The following is a 16,818-nucleotide window of genomic DNA, read 5'->3' on the forward strand; positions in this document are numbered from 1 at the left end:
CTACTATTTTTTTTAATCTTTTTAAAAATTTTTAATAACTACATGATTAGAAGAAGCATTTCATTACAGCTTTAACATATTCAATAACAATATTCAGAGCAAGGATACACCTCTTTCAAAAGTGGCTGTAAATTTTTAGGTTCACTGTTGAATTAATACAGTTATACAATATTGAACTCGGTATAAACCCTGTAAGACATAAAATTGAAAGAAGAACCAGAATTTAATCATCAATGATTGTATTTGCAGTGTGAAAAAATTTCAAAAGAAAACTCTACTTAAAGTATGAGGACGAGAGGTGGCATGTGTAGGGTAAGGGTCATTCTGAGTTATTCACAGCTCCACGGTCTAGCCTTCACTTCTTTTCGCTCCAGTCTTTGTGTCTTTTCTTGGAAGCTTTACTTCAAGAAGTTGAAAATAAGGAGGAAAAAGGTTTTATAGTCAAGTCTTTTAGATTTGTTTTCTTACTAGGAACTTAAAATTTTAATACAAGAGAGAATTTTTTATTGAAATGAACTAGTGAAATACAAATTATTATGGTTTGAATCTGAACTCCTCCTCCCTGGCTCAGGCTAATGTTTTGAATGTTCGATCCTCCCCCAGCTTGTGGTGCTGTTTTAAAGGTTGTAGAGCCTTTAGGAAGCAGGGCCCGGCTGGCAGAAGTATTTCACTCTAGGACAGGCCCTTGAAGGTCATAACTCACCATTTGTTAGAACCACAGTTTCTGTTTTCTGGTATGAACAATGGGAGTAAGACCCTGCCACGAACTTCTGCGACCAGTGGCAGATCAGTTCCGCTATGTCTCACTGAGACCTTCTGGCACTGAGAGCCAAAATAAATACTTCCTCCTTAACTCACTTCTGTTGGGCATTTTGGCACATGGATGAAGAAAGAAATACCATACCATTTTTTTATCCATTATAATGGCAAAAACTATATTAAAAAGTACATTTCTGAGAATCTTACTAGAACCCAAGAAAACAGATTGCATAAAAAAACAGCCACAGTCATGCATTAATTTTTTTGTAACAACACAAATGTAGGAACTGTTTTCTTTCTCCATAAAATGCAGCAAGCCTTGGATCATTCACAGAATTAATGGATCCAAGTGTTGGTGGCAAATGCCAGTTTGGCAGATCTCTGAGATCAAGGCCAGCCTGGTCTCCATAGTGAGTTCCAGGCCATCTGGGGCCTCTGGGAGACCCTGTCTCAAAAAACACAAAAGAAAAAAGAAAAATATGTTACGACCATTGATTTTCTTGTTTTCTGACTCTGGGGACTGAAGGCAAGGTCCCCTGTATACAAAGCCCTGGCTCTACCTCTGATTGAGTTTGCCCCCACACTCAAGACTCTTCTTACACTTTAGGGCTAACAACAGATGCTATTTTATCACTTTTCATGAGGTCCAAGGTGAGCGTGCAGATGATTTTCCATTTAAAGAAGCAAAAACGTCACTTAGAACTCTATCTTCTTTCCACTGACCCATCATCTCATTATAAGACACCATAAAAGATGAATGGAAAAAAAAACAGTGTAACCTTCGCATCCTATAAACATTCTGTAACCAGGTAAAATGAGAATTTCCAATCACAGGACTTACAAATCATAGGTAATTCAGTGAGGGTGGGACTAGTCAATGTTTAACAAAGGTAAAGAACACCATTTTAGTCATTGCCAAATAACCTCACCATGTTGCCCTTCGGAAGCATATACTCATGACTCCTAAACAAATGAATATAAGGTCAATGGCTCAAGGGAATCTAAAATGGACTGGCTACCCTAATTAAAAGATTGCTCTCCTGTTTCCCCTTTAATTTTTCCACCAAGGCAATGACATTCAGTCTTAATTTCATGGACCTGATTACCCTGAGGAATTTTCCACAGGTCTTTCTTCCCGTATCTTTCACCAGGTGCCTTGCTGAACTTTGTTCTACTAGTAGAGTTTTCAAAGGGTTGTCAAGAACTCAGGGTTCTTTAACTCAAGCCACTTTTCTGCTGCCCATGATCTGTACAGACAAAAAGCCCATGGAGGAAAATGGAACTAACTCTGCTGACCTGTCTGGACCCATCCACACAGTGTCCCTAAAACGTCTCCAACAGTCATCGTCTCCCACAGACACTTTAATTGGGAGAAGAAATAGTCACAATACATTAAATGCTCAGTATGTAGATATTCTAAATTATCTACCCAAACTTTGCAGAATCCCATTGTTCCCTATAACACCTGTCCCACCACCAAGAGGAGCAGAAATACCCAGTGAAATAAAATACGTCACAATATTAACAGTGATGTCATTATGTGTAACTTTTTTCCTCTTTAGACTCCATTCATTCTTTAAACAGATATTTATCAGGAACATCTTCCATGATAGGCACTGGGGCTGTTGTGAGGTAACCAACAGAGTCTCCTTTCTGACTACATTCTCTACAGTATTCAAGCATGTGTCTATGCCGTGAAAGGAACAAGTATAAACCAAAATGAATACATAGTCTCATGTGATAGATGTTATCAAAACTTCTAGAAAAGTCGTATTTCTAAATTTCTTCAAACAGAACTCCAAATAGTATTGCTTTAAAAAGAAGAATGTAGGGGCTGGAGAGATGGCTCAGCAGTTAAGAATACTGGTTGTTCTTGCAGAAGACCTGGGTTCCAAACCCAACACCCACATGGCAGCTAACAATTGTCAGTAACTCCAGACCCAGGGGATCCGACAGCCTCTTCTGACCTCAATGGGCATTGCACAACAGGGGTGCATTTACCTACATGCAGGTAATACATGCATACACATAAAATAAAAATAATAAATAAAAAATTTTAAAATATACCGAAAAAAAAGAAGAACACAGTTAAAAAGTATACCTGTGAGGGTCTTTTGAATTGGGTATGAATTTGTTACATTCTCTCTTGCAGAATACTCCTTCAATCCAGGATTTCTGGAACAGAACAAAATGTGTTATTATTTTATTTCCTATTTTAATTTAGTGCTGGAGTGGTGTGATCAATCACCGTAATTTCATTAGGTAAGATCAGTACGATTATTATAGGACAGGGTCTAGAGAGATTGCTCAACCAGCAAAGTGCTTGCTGCACAAGCATGAGGACCTGAGGTCAGAGCCCCAGAACACACATAAAAGTCACATGTCATGGTATACACCTATAATCCCTGCACTGGGGAGACAGAGACCAGAGAACCCCTGGGGCTTGCTGGAAAGCTAATCTAGCCTACTCAGCAAATGAGGAAAACATCCAACGTCAGTCTCTGGCCTCCACACATGTACATGCATACACACGCGCGCGCACACACACACACACACACACACACACACACACACTCACAATGCCAAGACCAACCCCAAACAGGCTGAACACTCACTGACTTCTATAGCATAAAAGCACAAATAGTCAAATGTTCACACAAAAATACAAAGTTAATTCATATCATACAGTATCTCACCCTGAGTAACAAGATCCTAGCAAAGATATAGTTGACATGTTCTCTTAAGTCTGCTAATAATCACTTTCATATCTTGTACTATAATCCTAAGGCATGACTATTCAATACTTCCAACTTCTCACTTACTAATTTCCAGTTTGGCTAAGATTTCATAAGAAGCTGGAAAGCATGTCAGAGGACAGTTGTCATCTTGTCAAGATCTGAACACAGTGGGTAAGCACAGCCTACAACTGGCAGCATCACTTCACGTTACAAAACCTATGGGGGCACTGGGACTCACTCTTTCGTCTAATAAGTGTCTCTCATTCTCCAAAGTTCAAGTCATAGACAACCTTCTCTAAGAGCTACATTGGAAGTCTAGAGGCACAGAACACAAGTAACCAATAAGCCTGCCCTTGTCCTGATAGGAAAATAGTTTTACTCCATATAGTAAGGATTAGAAATATGGATATAACTTTAGATTCCATGCATGCTGTAAAGGAGGGAACCTTATCCCATGGGCTCAAACCCTAAATTCGGGTGTTCACTACTGAATACAATACAAAATAACAGAATCCAGACTTAAGTAAAAGGAAGGTTTGATTCATTGTACCTTGTACGTTAAACAGTTATCTGCAGAGAAGCAAACTTCTTGAATGAATTGCTCTATCCCCTTTTTTTTGCATAGTCTGCAACTATTTTTATGCATTAAAAAGCATCCACTAAGGTAGAAAAATACTGAAAACCTAAGTCTGGAAAAATCCTGTCATAATTTTAAATGAATTAAATGGATAGGAGTTAAAATTTTACTTATTATAACAAGAAATGACACAATAATTTCGAATCGTTAAGGTCCATCTCTATCAAAGATATAAACAATTTCATTTAGGTATTCTACAAACATGTGCTAAGTATCTAATATCTGCAAAGCGCTAACTAAGGTGCTACAAAGGCATTAATATGTCTCCAAAGAATTCTTCATTCTGAATTTCAATCTATTAAACCATTCAAAAATACTTTGGACAGGCCTCCACACAACACACAGTGAACTCTACAGCAAATAAGACAAAGCTCCTGCTGTCAAGAAAAGTAGAAATAAAAGGGGGAAAGAGGTAAAAATTGATACAATAGTCCACGTTTGCGATTAGCTACTAATTAGAGCTGCAGGCCAGATACAATACTACCCACTTATTATCCCAGCTACTTGGGGGGCTGAAATAGGAGGGTCAACTGAGCCTAGGCATGTACATTCAGTGTTGGCAGCACAACAATAAACTATCTCCAGATTAAACAAACAAACAAATAAATAAGAAACAAACAGGTGCAAAGAGGTCTCCTAATTTAGGGGCCTACATTTTACACACTAAGCAAGCTGAATTCAGCCTCTCTATTCTTTAAAAAGGCTACATAATTGCTCTGTGATCAAACTTCATGACCAAATCACTCAATTTCTTCATATGCGTTTGCTCATCTACAAAAATGGAAATGAAGTCAAGACTAGCTCATCCAGGCAAGTAACTTAGAGGTAGAACATGTGTTTAGCATGCAGAGCCCTAGGTTCAATCTCTAGCACCAAAAATAACAGCTATAATAACACTCCCTTACTGGGTTAATGAATAGATTTGTCAACTAAAAGCTTAGCTTTCTTCTGAGGACTTATTTATCAGGTCTCAGTGGAGCTTGGCTATTATCAATGACCATACCAAAGGTACAAAATAGCTTTTGTTTGTTGGACTGGCAACTTAACTTTGATGTATTTCTTTCCACAGAACAATGCCTTCTGACCTGCAATTCTCCCTCACAGGACTTTTCGCAGTACGATTTAATAGCCTTACAGGCCCGTTTTCTCCTTAAACTGCAGCTTATGTAAGCCCCACGCTAGTCCTTTCTGTTACCCCAGGCCCTAACCCGGGAACTGTTAAATGAACAACAAAAGGAACACAGTCTAAACAGACCCAGGGGCACGCTTGGATAGACTTTTCCTTTCCATGGTATAAACAGGAAGTCTGTGCCACAACAGGAACACAGAAACTTTCTTCCTGGAACTCCTGTATCCTACCTCAAAACTATGGCAAGATCCTCTAATATAGCACTCCAGAGGCCAAGGCAGGAGGGCAACAAGTCCCAATCTGGCCAGGGCCACATAGTGAAGATGTCTAGGTAGATTAAATAATTAATTTTTAATTAATTATTTAATTAAAACTTTAATTTGCTCATTTATAAGTGTTCCAAATGCCTCTCACTTCAAAACTCCACACCCTCCCTCCCCTACCTCATATGTAACCTCTTCAATATGCTCTCCAGCATGTGTTGGAAATGCTCCCATGGTGAGTTCAAGAGAGAACCAAAGCCTTGTCTCTGATTCAGCAGTTCAAATCCACATGGCAAACATCAGTGTTCTAGCTTTCACCACCCTAAACTGCGGGTGCAGCTGAAGGCAGACACTCTTTCTGAAGCCGCTGTTGCATCTTCATTCCACAGAAAGGTGGTTTTGTCTTTGTTGACAATTTGTCCATGGAAGAGGGAAAGACAGAGGAGAAATAGTGGTGGCCTCAATTTCCTCCTCCCTAAATCATAATCGGCTTTTCCATCCAATCTTAGGACTTACGTGTTCTTTGCAAAGAAATATCCAAAGACCTCCAATAGCCACATGGTATGAGTTTTCACTTTGTAATGCTGGTGACTGAGCCTACACGCCACATAAGTGCTCTACCACCAAGTCACACTCCCAGACTATAGGCCTTTTGAGTATTTTTAGAACACAGGTTCTCTCAGGGAAAGAATCTCTGAGAAGACATAATCTTAGATACATATCTTAATTTGTAAAAAACTGACCATCTGTTGTAGCACCATAGGCCTAAGTGATTGAGGTAAATAAGTCATTTTTTTCTTACTAAAACATTTTAAAATATTTTATTTATTATTTTTATTTTATGTGTATGAGTGTACTGCCTGCATGTATGTGAGTGCAGCCATGTCGTGCAATGTCGCAGAAGTCAGAAGAGGGCTTCAGATTTCTCTGGAACTGGAGTTAAGGACGGTTTGTAGCTGCCATGTGAGTGCTGGGAATCGAACCCGGGTCCTCTTCAAGAGCAGTCAGTGCTCTTAACTGCTGAACCATCTCTCCAGCCCCTCTTACTAAAACATTTTTGTGACTTCAAATATCTCACAAAAGTTGTCCAATGAATAGATGACTTGCTGCCGCTTTGATGTTGCCAGCTCGCTGTACATACATTGCAGCTCTTATAATGTTTAATTGCACTCATTCTGTTGCCTTTATTAACTTTATTATGACCTACTTCAAAAGAAGGCATATGAACTAGAGCTATAATTCAGTAGCAGAGGGCTTGCCTAGCATGGCCAAAGCCCTGAGTTCAATCAATCCCCAGCACCAGTAAGAAAAGAAAGAAAAAAAAGGGCATTGTCAGCAGTAGAGAGATGCCTCTGTGGATAAAGTGCTTGCTTTGTAAGAGTAAGGACTAGAGTTTGGATCTCCAGCACCTACATAAAATTTGGATGCACATGGTGGCTCACCTATAATCCCAGAATGTAGGAGAGAGAGATGGGGGACTGCTGGAGCAAGCTAGCTAGCTAGACTGGCAGAATCAGTGAGCTCTGAGTTCACGTAGGAAGCTATCTCAGTGTGGGAGATGGGAAACAATCAAGAAAGACACCCAGTTTCAACCTGGGACCTCCACATGCACACATACATGTTCATATACACATGCACATACTACACACACATAGACATACAAAAGAGAGAGGAAGAGAGACAGAGCCCTATAGGTTCTACTTAAAGAGGGCATTGACTTATGTATCTTGGAATCCAAAAACTGCAGGGAACCACAAGAATGGCTCAAATGAAGACTTGAGAGGGGCATTTGACACTTTCTCTGTAGGGCTTCTCCCTTGGAGCAAAGATTCATTCACTCAAACTAAGTACCAGGCAGATGAACCATATGTTAGCTCAAGGAAACTAGCAGTAGGAAGCCAGGACACTCCCTTGGGAGAGTCAGCTCTGGAAAGCATACTGGGTGTCATGTGAACTCTGCAAGGACGCTTCGTCTGACTCACTAAATTTGAGAGAAACAGTCTCAGAAAAACAACATCCAAATCAGAAATATCCAAAAATTTAGTACCTGTTGTATCTGTTCCACCAACATTACCACAAGACCATGATATATTTTGATTGATTTTCCACTAAATATTCTTTTTAGGAGACAGACTTTAGCAGTACACTCAGAAAAAAAACACAGAAACAGCTTATTATTTTTTCACCTTTGTGGTAATAAAGGTGAGCCTATTTTTATGTTAGTAGCTTTTTGTGACATCTCTAAAATGGAATGACAACAGAAAAACTCACAAACCCTCAAACTGAGGTTTTTTCCATGTAGATGCTGCTCTGTTGGGAAAAAGCATGTAGAATCTCAAAATCACTTTCTAGATCATGTGAACTTCTAAGTATATAACACATTTGTATTCTTCACACAGCCAAATGGGGGATTAGAGGCACATATCCCTGCAGAGGATATGATAAAGTTGCAAACTATAATGATGTTTCCTTTCTCTCCTCCCATTGGTTAAAGCCTCGTGATTTCAAAAACACAATTTCAAATTATCAGTGAAAGATATCTTTTTCCTTAGCTGTCACACACGGTTGCCCAGTCTCCCAAGGAATGAAACATGCAAATATAACACATCTTAGGTCATGTTCAGTAATTTTGTTAAGAAGAGGAAATAAAAATCCCTCTTGTTAGTGTTTTTACAAGTGTCCCTGGATGATAAAATGCGAGTTTTAGCTGAACATGGAGACTGTTTGTTACATAACCACTCTAATACGCTAAGATCTTCCAGGCAGATGCACAAAAGCCCCACTCACTTCCAAGGAGCAAAATACCCCCAAATTTGTTATTATATGCTAAGGATCAAACCCAGAACCTATGAGTGATAGGCAAGTGTTCTACCACTGATAGGGTAAATTGTATGCTGGCCACATGCAGAGATATCACTCTGTTGGTCTTCAGGTTAAGGCCTGAAAAACTCCACCAGTGAAAGCAACATAAATGGATTCTAAAATGTCCAACCTCATCTGTTAACTCCCATGCCTGCAGAAGCTAACATCAACGCACCACGCAATACTCAATTTGTACAATAAATTATGAACTTGGAAAATATGATGGAAACACACACCACACAGTCAAAATTAGACAAATTAAAATTCTCCCATGAAACGAGAGAAAAGAGCCAGGTGTGGTGGCTTACGAAATGCCAGCACTCAGAGGCTAAGGCAGGAGGATCGTTGTGCATAGTGAGTTCAGGAAAGCTAGAGCTACATCATGTCAAACAAAAGAAAAAGAATAAGGATGGGAGAGAGAGAGAGAGAGCGAGAGAGAGAGAGAGAGCGAGAGAGAGAGAGCGAGAGAGAGAGAGAGGGACTTTTTTTTTTGGTCTTTTTGAGACAGGGTCTCCCTGTAGACCCCGCTGGCCTACAACTCTCTGTGTAGACCAGGGTGGCCTTGAACTCACATAGATCCACCTGCCTCTGCCCCCCAAGTGCTGGGACTAAAGGTGTGTGCCACCACGCCTGGCAGATAAACAGTCTTAAAAGAGTGGGCATACCCCTCACCAGGTGTGGGAGATACATGCCTTTAATGCCTGCACTAGTGGAGGCAGAGGCAGGCAGATCTCTGTGAGACTGAGGCCAGCCTAGTCTACACGGTGAGCTCCAGGCAGCTGGGGCTACAGGGAAACCTTGTCTCAAAAAACCAAAACCAAAACAAAACAACAACAATAAAAAATGTAGTCATGATCAGCAATCCGATTCATCAGGTAAAGGCTCTTGTTGCCAAGCTTAACAACCTGAGCTCCAGCCCCAACAGCCACATAGTGGGCAGAGAGAGGGCTCCACAAGTTGTCTTCTGACCTCCACTCATCACCATAGCATGCATCCATAAATAAATAAATGTAATAAGAAAGAAGTTTTCAAGTGTGGGTGATTTTGCCTCAGCTCCTGATCAGTAGGATCTCATCTTGAAGAGCAACAACTTCCTAGCTTTTGGAGTTTAAAATCCCATAAAACTCGAGCCAGGAGGGATGTTGCATGCCTTTAGCTACAGCACTTGGGAGGCAGAGGCAGGTGGATCTCTGTGAGTTCACAGCCAGCCTGATCTATATAGCAAGTTCCAGGCCAGCTGGGGCTACAGGGAGACCCTTTTTCAAAAAAAAAAAAAAAAAAAAAAAAAAAATCCCATAAAACTCTTAAAAATTGCCAAGAAAACTAAAAAGCTTTTATGAGTTATGTCTACTGGTATTGACCACAATAAAACATTTTTAAACTAGGATATTAAAAAAATATTTACTCAAGGCCAGTAAGATGACTCAGGGGGTAAAGGTGCCTGTGGCCAAGCCCGACAACCTGAGTTCAATCCCCAGGAAACACACAGTAGAAAGAGAAAACCAACTCCCAATAGTTGTCCTCTGACCTACACACACACATACACACACACACACACACACACACACACATAAATAAATAAATAATATTTTACTCATTAGTTCATTAAAAATAATAACAATTGACCTATTAACATAATATTTGTTAACATAAATGACATTTTTTGAGGGGGAGTGTTGAGACAGGGTCTCACTATATAGCTGTGGCTGGCTTAAAACTCACAGAGATATGCCTGTCTGTCTCTCAAGAACTGAGATTAAAGGCAAGCACTACCATATCCATCCCAAGTAATATTTTAAAGAAAAAATGTTAAGAAAAATGCTTACAAGAACATTGTCCTATATTGCTGCAAATCACTGTCATACCTGTCTTAAGGCAGCTGTATTTCCTATGTGCTTATATTTAATCTGTTGCAATAAGTGATTTTGCTTTGAATATAGAGAGAAAGTTAGGGACTGAAGCTACAGCTCGGTGGCAGGACACTTACCTGGCATATGTGAGACTGTGTGCTCAATCTCTAGCATCACAAAAAAAAGGGGGACCAGGGAGAATCATGTAACCTTGAGAAAAACAGTGATGAGATGATGCAAAGGCAAATTACTAAACCAGGCATGATGGTACATACCTTTAATCCCAGCACACAGAAGGCAGAGGCAGGTGGATTTTGTTATCAGTTATGAGTTTGAGGCCAGCCTGGTCTATGTAATGAGTTCCAAACCAATTAGGGCTTCATAGTGAGAACCTTTCTCAAAAAAAAAAAAAAAAAAAAACCTGAAAACTGTAAGCCCAGTATCATTACGAAAACAATTTTGATTAAGGTACCGTTTGGAGGGGCTTCAGAGAGCACTGACTGTTCTTGCAAAAGACCTGGATTCAATTCCCAGCACCTACCTGGAGGCTAACAACCATCCGTAACTCCAGTTCCAGGGGAATCCAATGCCATCTTCTTACCTGTGTGGGTTTCGCATGACATGGATGCACTTACATACATGCAGGCAATACACTCATACATACAAAAACAATAAATTTTTAAAACTAAAAAAAAAGAAAAAGAAAGGATCCCTTCAGGAGCCTCAGGCCACAATGGAGAAATAAGCCAACAAATGACTCCATGGAGACCTTGGACCATGCAGGAGCAGAGCATCCACCACATCCAGTCTCAGTTCTCACATGCACAGCATATCTCAGTCTGTGCACTGCATCTTGATGAGTAGATTCTAATGTTTCAAGATCCTGTATGTAATATGGCACTCAAGTGAAGAAAGTCCCAACACTGAGGGAAAAAGTTTACATAAATTCTTCATGTGCTGTACTTTATAAGCAATGCGAGGGATTTTTCAAGAATAATATGAATGCCTTCCACTCTTGACCTTACAACTAACTTCAGTCCCAACTGTACCCAGCCTCCAAAAGATGTCATGAAAATGACCTCCTGGTGACCTTATAAAGCATGCGTGTGTGGAACCATCCTTTCATAAAGCACAGTCAGGACACAGTCTACAAGTTTATCCACTCTCCCCCTTTAAAACAGTGACACCTCTAAGCACCTCTAAGTACAATAGCTTCATTCACTCATTCATTTTAAAAAATACTTTGACAATTCATATTATTCTAATAAAAATAAATAAAGGTTGTGGTATAGCTCAGTAACAGAATGCTTATCCAGCATATACAAGGCTCTGGGTTTGATCTCCAGCACTGACTGGAGTACATAAAATCATATCTAAATGCCAATACCAAGGTGGAAGCTCTTATGTTTACATGTAGATATCAAGTGAGGAAGTAAGTTATAAACAGCACGTGCATAGGGGAGAAGACAGCACAGGAGACATCCCTTCAGCCTACACAGAGGTAGGAGGTCCTCAAAGAAGACAGCAGAGGTTCTCATAGGGTAGAATGGAATTCCGTGTTAGAAATACAGAAATCTTGGCCTAGAGAATTCAGCACTCATTTTTTATTTTTTGGTCTTTTTAAGACAGGGTCTCCGTATAGCCCCAGCCCCAACTGGCCTTGAATCTGCCTGTCTCTCCTCTCCTGAGTGCTGAGATTAAAGGTGTGCACGACCATGCCTGGCTCTTTTTAAAACAGTTTTGATTTGGGGGTTTTTTGTTTTGTTTTGTTTTGTTTTTGGTCTTTTTGAAACAGGGTCTCCCTGTAGCCCTAGCTGTCCTGGATTCACTATGAAGACCAGGCTGGCCTTGAACTCAGAGATCCGCCTGCCTCTGCCTCCCAAGTGCTGGGATTAAAGGCGTGTGCCACCATGCCTGGTTTAAAACAGTTTTTAAAGAAAAGGCTCAGGCTTTCAGAACATGCTTACTCTCCTGACAGATAGGAATGGATGGCAAAATTGTCTTTCTTGGAGATTTTGCCCAAGATTCTATTTCCCATGTTCTACAAAAAAATAAAAAAAAATAAAAAAATAAAAAAAAACAGCCTATTTTTCTCTGAATGTTGCAAATCTCAGCACTCATTTTTGTCACTCTTATCCAGAGAGCAAGAGAGAAAAAGTACATTCACAGTCACTCTTCCTATTATGAGCACCTGACAGTGCCACAGTACAGTGTGATCCCCAAAGTATGTTCCATGGGAGCTGGATCACCAAGCATATGAAATGATCCATGGGAACATTCATAGTACCATGTTGGATACCCCGCAGGGAATGTAATATTCCTGCTGCATACATAGGAATTTCTCTCTTAAGAGCAAACCTAAAAACGTGGGTCTCAGAAATAGCGTCTGCAGCTTTCTGCACAGAGGAACGGGATTTGGAGTTAAAGAGTAAGAGAAGGTAGGAAAACAAACAAGTTTGCTTTCTCCTTTGGCCTATAGGCAATCTCAGTCAGAAGAAGATAAACTTTTTCTAAAATTTATTTAATTTTTTTGTCTCTTTTTTTTTTTTTTTTTGAGACAGGTCTCGCCGTGGCCCCAGCTGTCCTGAAACTCACTATGTAGACCAGGTTGGCCTCGAACTCACAGAGATCCACCTGCCTCTGCCTCCCAAGTGCTGGAATTAAAGGCATGTGCCACCATGCCCACCTCATATTTATTTAATTTTAAATTAGTATATGTATGTATATGCATGTACACATGAATGCAGGAGCCCGACAGAGGCCAGAATATATCAGATCCCCTAGAGCTGGAGTTACAGGTGGTGTAAACCATCCAGCATGGGTTCTGGGAATCAAACACCAGTCCCCTGGAAGAGCAGCAAATTCTCTTAACTACTTACTGAGTCATCTCTCCAGCCCAAAATATATAAATCTAGCTCTCCCTGAATGGGTGACCCCAAGGGTTACTAGTATCCAACAATAAACTTCCATGAGCATTTCCTTCACTACCCATAAACACAAGCACTTTGCTTCCATTTTTAATAATAATAATAATAGTAGTAATAATTTCAGTCACCTCAATCCCTCTACAGCTGTGTTATATAACTGTCACACAACAACAAACAAACCAAAATGTGGCTACAAAGTTCTAATCGTTATAATGCCACACACTTTCAGTTCTTACATTCTGAGTTTTTATCACTCATGGGATCAGTTAAATTAGGCCCTGGTAATTTTTTTCTTTTTGAACAATAATGATAATAATAATAATCCTACATATCTATTTACATAAAAGTTCTTCGTTCTTTTGGGAGCTGACTAGTATTTCTTTATAACAAAGTCCCATAATTTATTTAGCCAATAACCTACTCATGTAAATCTATGCTATCCTTTCGTTTTTATTAAATAGCTCTGAAAGCATAGCTTTCGTGCACATCTGCACTTGTAGAGTAGAAATCTAAGTCAACTCAGATATTGCTACAATGCTTTCCATGCCGGTTGCACCAATTTATAAGCAAAAGATAAGAGCTACTCAAAATATCAATCCTTAAATTTACAGACAAGTCTTCCAGTCACCACCCATCAAAGAAGCTTCTTTTTCAACAGACTATTACAGAGTTCCACACCTGGTCACATACAGAGATGGTCTGTGAATTGCCCAATCCTAAGTGGCACACCTACAACGCAATCTCTGCACCTCACGGAACACAGAACAAGGGATAAAGAGAACACTAATGCATTTTTCAATTCTCATCGATGAAGTTCCATCATGCAATAGAGGGCCAGGAACACAAAAGGTCACAAATGACCAAAATGTAGAGTAAGAGTCTACAGAGTGTGGGTCCTTGGACAGGACTCCTACATTAAAATCCACCCACCCAGGGCTCAGGGACCATTGCAGAAAAGGGGACAGAAAGATTTTAAGAGCCAGGGAGGAGGTGCATGACCATACAGAAATAGAGTCCTACAGACTTCTGGGACTTCTCATATGAACCTACAGCAATGGTGTCGGCATGCACAAGACCCACGCAAACTCAAGCAGACAAAAGCCCAGCATAGAACTGGGGAAATGGACAGCAGACCCCAATCTTAGTGGAAGAATTATTGGCAGCTGATTACTGCTGGGTGAGGAAAAGCTGATCTTTTTTTTTTTTAACTTTTTAAAAAAATTTATTATTTTTATATTCTTTTGTGTATGCATGTATTGCCTGCATGTAGGTAAATCAGCCATTGTGCAATGCCCATGGAGGACAGAAGAGGCTGTCAGATCCCCTGGAACTGGAGTTATGGACAGTTGTTTGCTGCCATGTGAGTGCTGGGATTTGAACCCAGGTCTTCATTAAGAACATTCAGTGTTCTTAACCACTGAGCCATCTCTCCAGCCTCAAGCGGATCTTCTTAAAGGGAGGGACTCTAGATAGGCTGACTAGACCTCAGTGGATGAACTGGACATCTGGGGACACCAAGTTGATATGATGGGCCTTAACACAAATGATGACATGTACGCAATTCGGTCAGGGAGCCATGGGCGGTGCCAGTGGGGAAGGGAGTATAAAGTTAAGATGTTCTGCATGAACTATACAAAAATTCAATTTAAAAAAATTTAAAGACAAAGAAAACAAAAAAAAATACTATTACGTATTCTTTTCCATGCCTAAGTCCCCTTACTTTTTGCTATGCTAGTTGCTTCTAACGACCCTTTATTCAAAGAGAACCAATATGACTGATTTTTTTCACTGCCTAAATTTTTTTTTAATTAAAAAAAAAAGATGTGAGCTACTAGTAACTGCTAGGCATTTAAAAATACAGAGCATAATGCATTTTAATTGCTTCAAAGAACTACAATTTCTTTATTATTTATGCTTAACTTCCTTCCAAAAAGATGTTGAAGTGACCAAATGCCTTGCATTTAAAGTAATAATAATAAAATGAAATAAATAAAAAGCACTACTGCTAGAAGACTGGTCTCTTTAGATATCTGCAACAGCTTGAATGTTCTGAAGTTAAATAAATGTATAGCATAACCTTGAAAACGTGAATATTGAGCAACTAAGAAAACTGAATGCCAGATGACCTCTCTAAAAAGAGTGCTCTGTGCTTAGTGATTCTAACTATTCATCAATAGAGGTCATGTGTAATCGAAGCAGTAGAGAAAGAGAGAAGAAAAGAGTTAGAGGACAGGAACCTCTTCCTGCCACTGAGGATGGGCCATACACTCATCTATCTGCACCAAAATGGCTGCCTCTCTTGGATTCCCCAGTGTACCCAGATGTCCAAGCTAGAAACCAGGACATCATCTTCTGTCCCTCCCCAACTGGTTGTAATGAAAGCAAGGATCACGGTTCTTATTCCAGGATCCTCAGTGACCTCTAGATTAAGATGCCTACAACCCATGTTTCAGAACTGGCCATTTTTCAAGACTAATGAACTACCCTGTCACCCACCTGCTGCATACCAGGATACATTCCCAAAAAAAGATGCTGCACACACTCTCTTTCAGCATTTCAGCACAAAGCAAGACAGTCACACATCGTTGATCTTCCAATATGCTGGCTTGTTCCTCATCAAAACGTTTTCTTCTCCTAGTAGTCTGTTAAGTTACTGGGTTACTGGATCTTTTTTTTTTTTTTTAATGTGTACAAGTGTATTGCCTGCATGTATGTGAGTGCACCCATGTTGTGCAATGTCGTGGAGGTCAGAAGAGGGCTTCAGATTCCCCTGGAACTGGAGTTAAGGACAGTTGGTAGCCGCCATATGGGTGCTGGGAATCGAACCCAGGTCCTCTGCAGTCAGTGCTCTTAACCACTGATCCATCTCTCCAGCCTAAGTTACTGGATCTTTTGAGCAGAAGCAGAACCATACCTTTAGTAGTTACAGTACTTCACATTCAATGAACCACCAAGGAGTATTAGACCTATCTTTGAAATAGCTCGTGCACCTGTCCATGTATCTGCATCTATATTGCCACTGCCGTAGTTAATTCCTCTGCTTCTCTAAAGTCACCATAAAGTTTTGTGTTGATTGCCTCCCAGGCCTTCCTGCCTCCAGTTTTCCCTTCTTTAATCCATTCTCTGCAATAAAGCCTGTAATCTCTGTCTAGTGAACAAGTGAGCAAGTCATTCTCATCTAAAACCAGTGATTCTCCATTGCCTTAGGATATTGAAAGTCCTTCACAATGTTCAGTCTTCTAGCTGCCCACCACATCCTGGGCATTCTCCCTGCCTCAACCTCCACATTTCACATCTGCTGAACAACTTCTAAGCCACTGGATTCACCTCCGCAGGCTCCATTCCTCTCGCTTCTCCACCAATTTAGACATCATGTTTTCCGGAATGAAATCTGGACCACTTTCTCCTTCCATGTGCCCCCCAAGCCTCTCTGCTTCCCCATGCACTGCTCCATTATGACCTATTTAGATGCAGTACACTCTGTGCCTGCCTGCCAACACTGTAGCAGCCCCCATTCCTAGCTGGGCACATATATAAACACTTTACCACTCCTATCTTGCAAAACAAAAGTATCAAGTGGAGCCCGGCGTGGTGGCCAGCCCGGTCTACATAGTAAGTTCCAGGACAGCTGGAGCTACAGGGAGACCCTGTCT

The 16,818-nt window shown here is 40.4% G+C and overlaps 1 protein-coding gene across 4 annotated transcripts in view; it reads right to left on the reverse strand.

The window, feature by feature from the left end:
- Positions 1-16,818, reverse strand: part of Trpm6 (transient receptor potential cation channel subfamily M member 6) — a 189,357-nt gene that overhangs the window by 159,820 nt on the left and 12,719 nt on the right. For all 4 annotated transcript variants that reach the window (XM_017799220.1, XM_017799218.1, XM_017799219.1 and 1 more), the window contains exon 2: positions 2,861-2,934. In XM_017799220.1, the coding sequence (XP_017654709.1) occupies positions 2,861-2,934 (74 nt within the window). The remainder of the gene's footprint in view (positions 1-2,860; positions 2,935-16,818) is intronic.

Source organism: Nannospalax galili, unplaced genomic scaffold (genome assembly GCF_000622305.1).
Source record: "Nannospalax galili isolate Female #2095 unplaced genomic scaffold, S.galili_v1.0 scaffold858, whole genome shotgun sequence".
Taxonomy (NCBI): Eukaryota; Metazoa; Chordata; class Mammalia; order Rodentia; family Spalacidae; genus Nannospalax; species Nannospalax galili.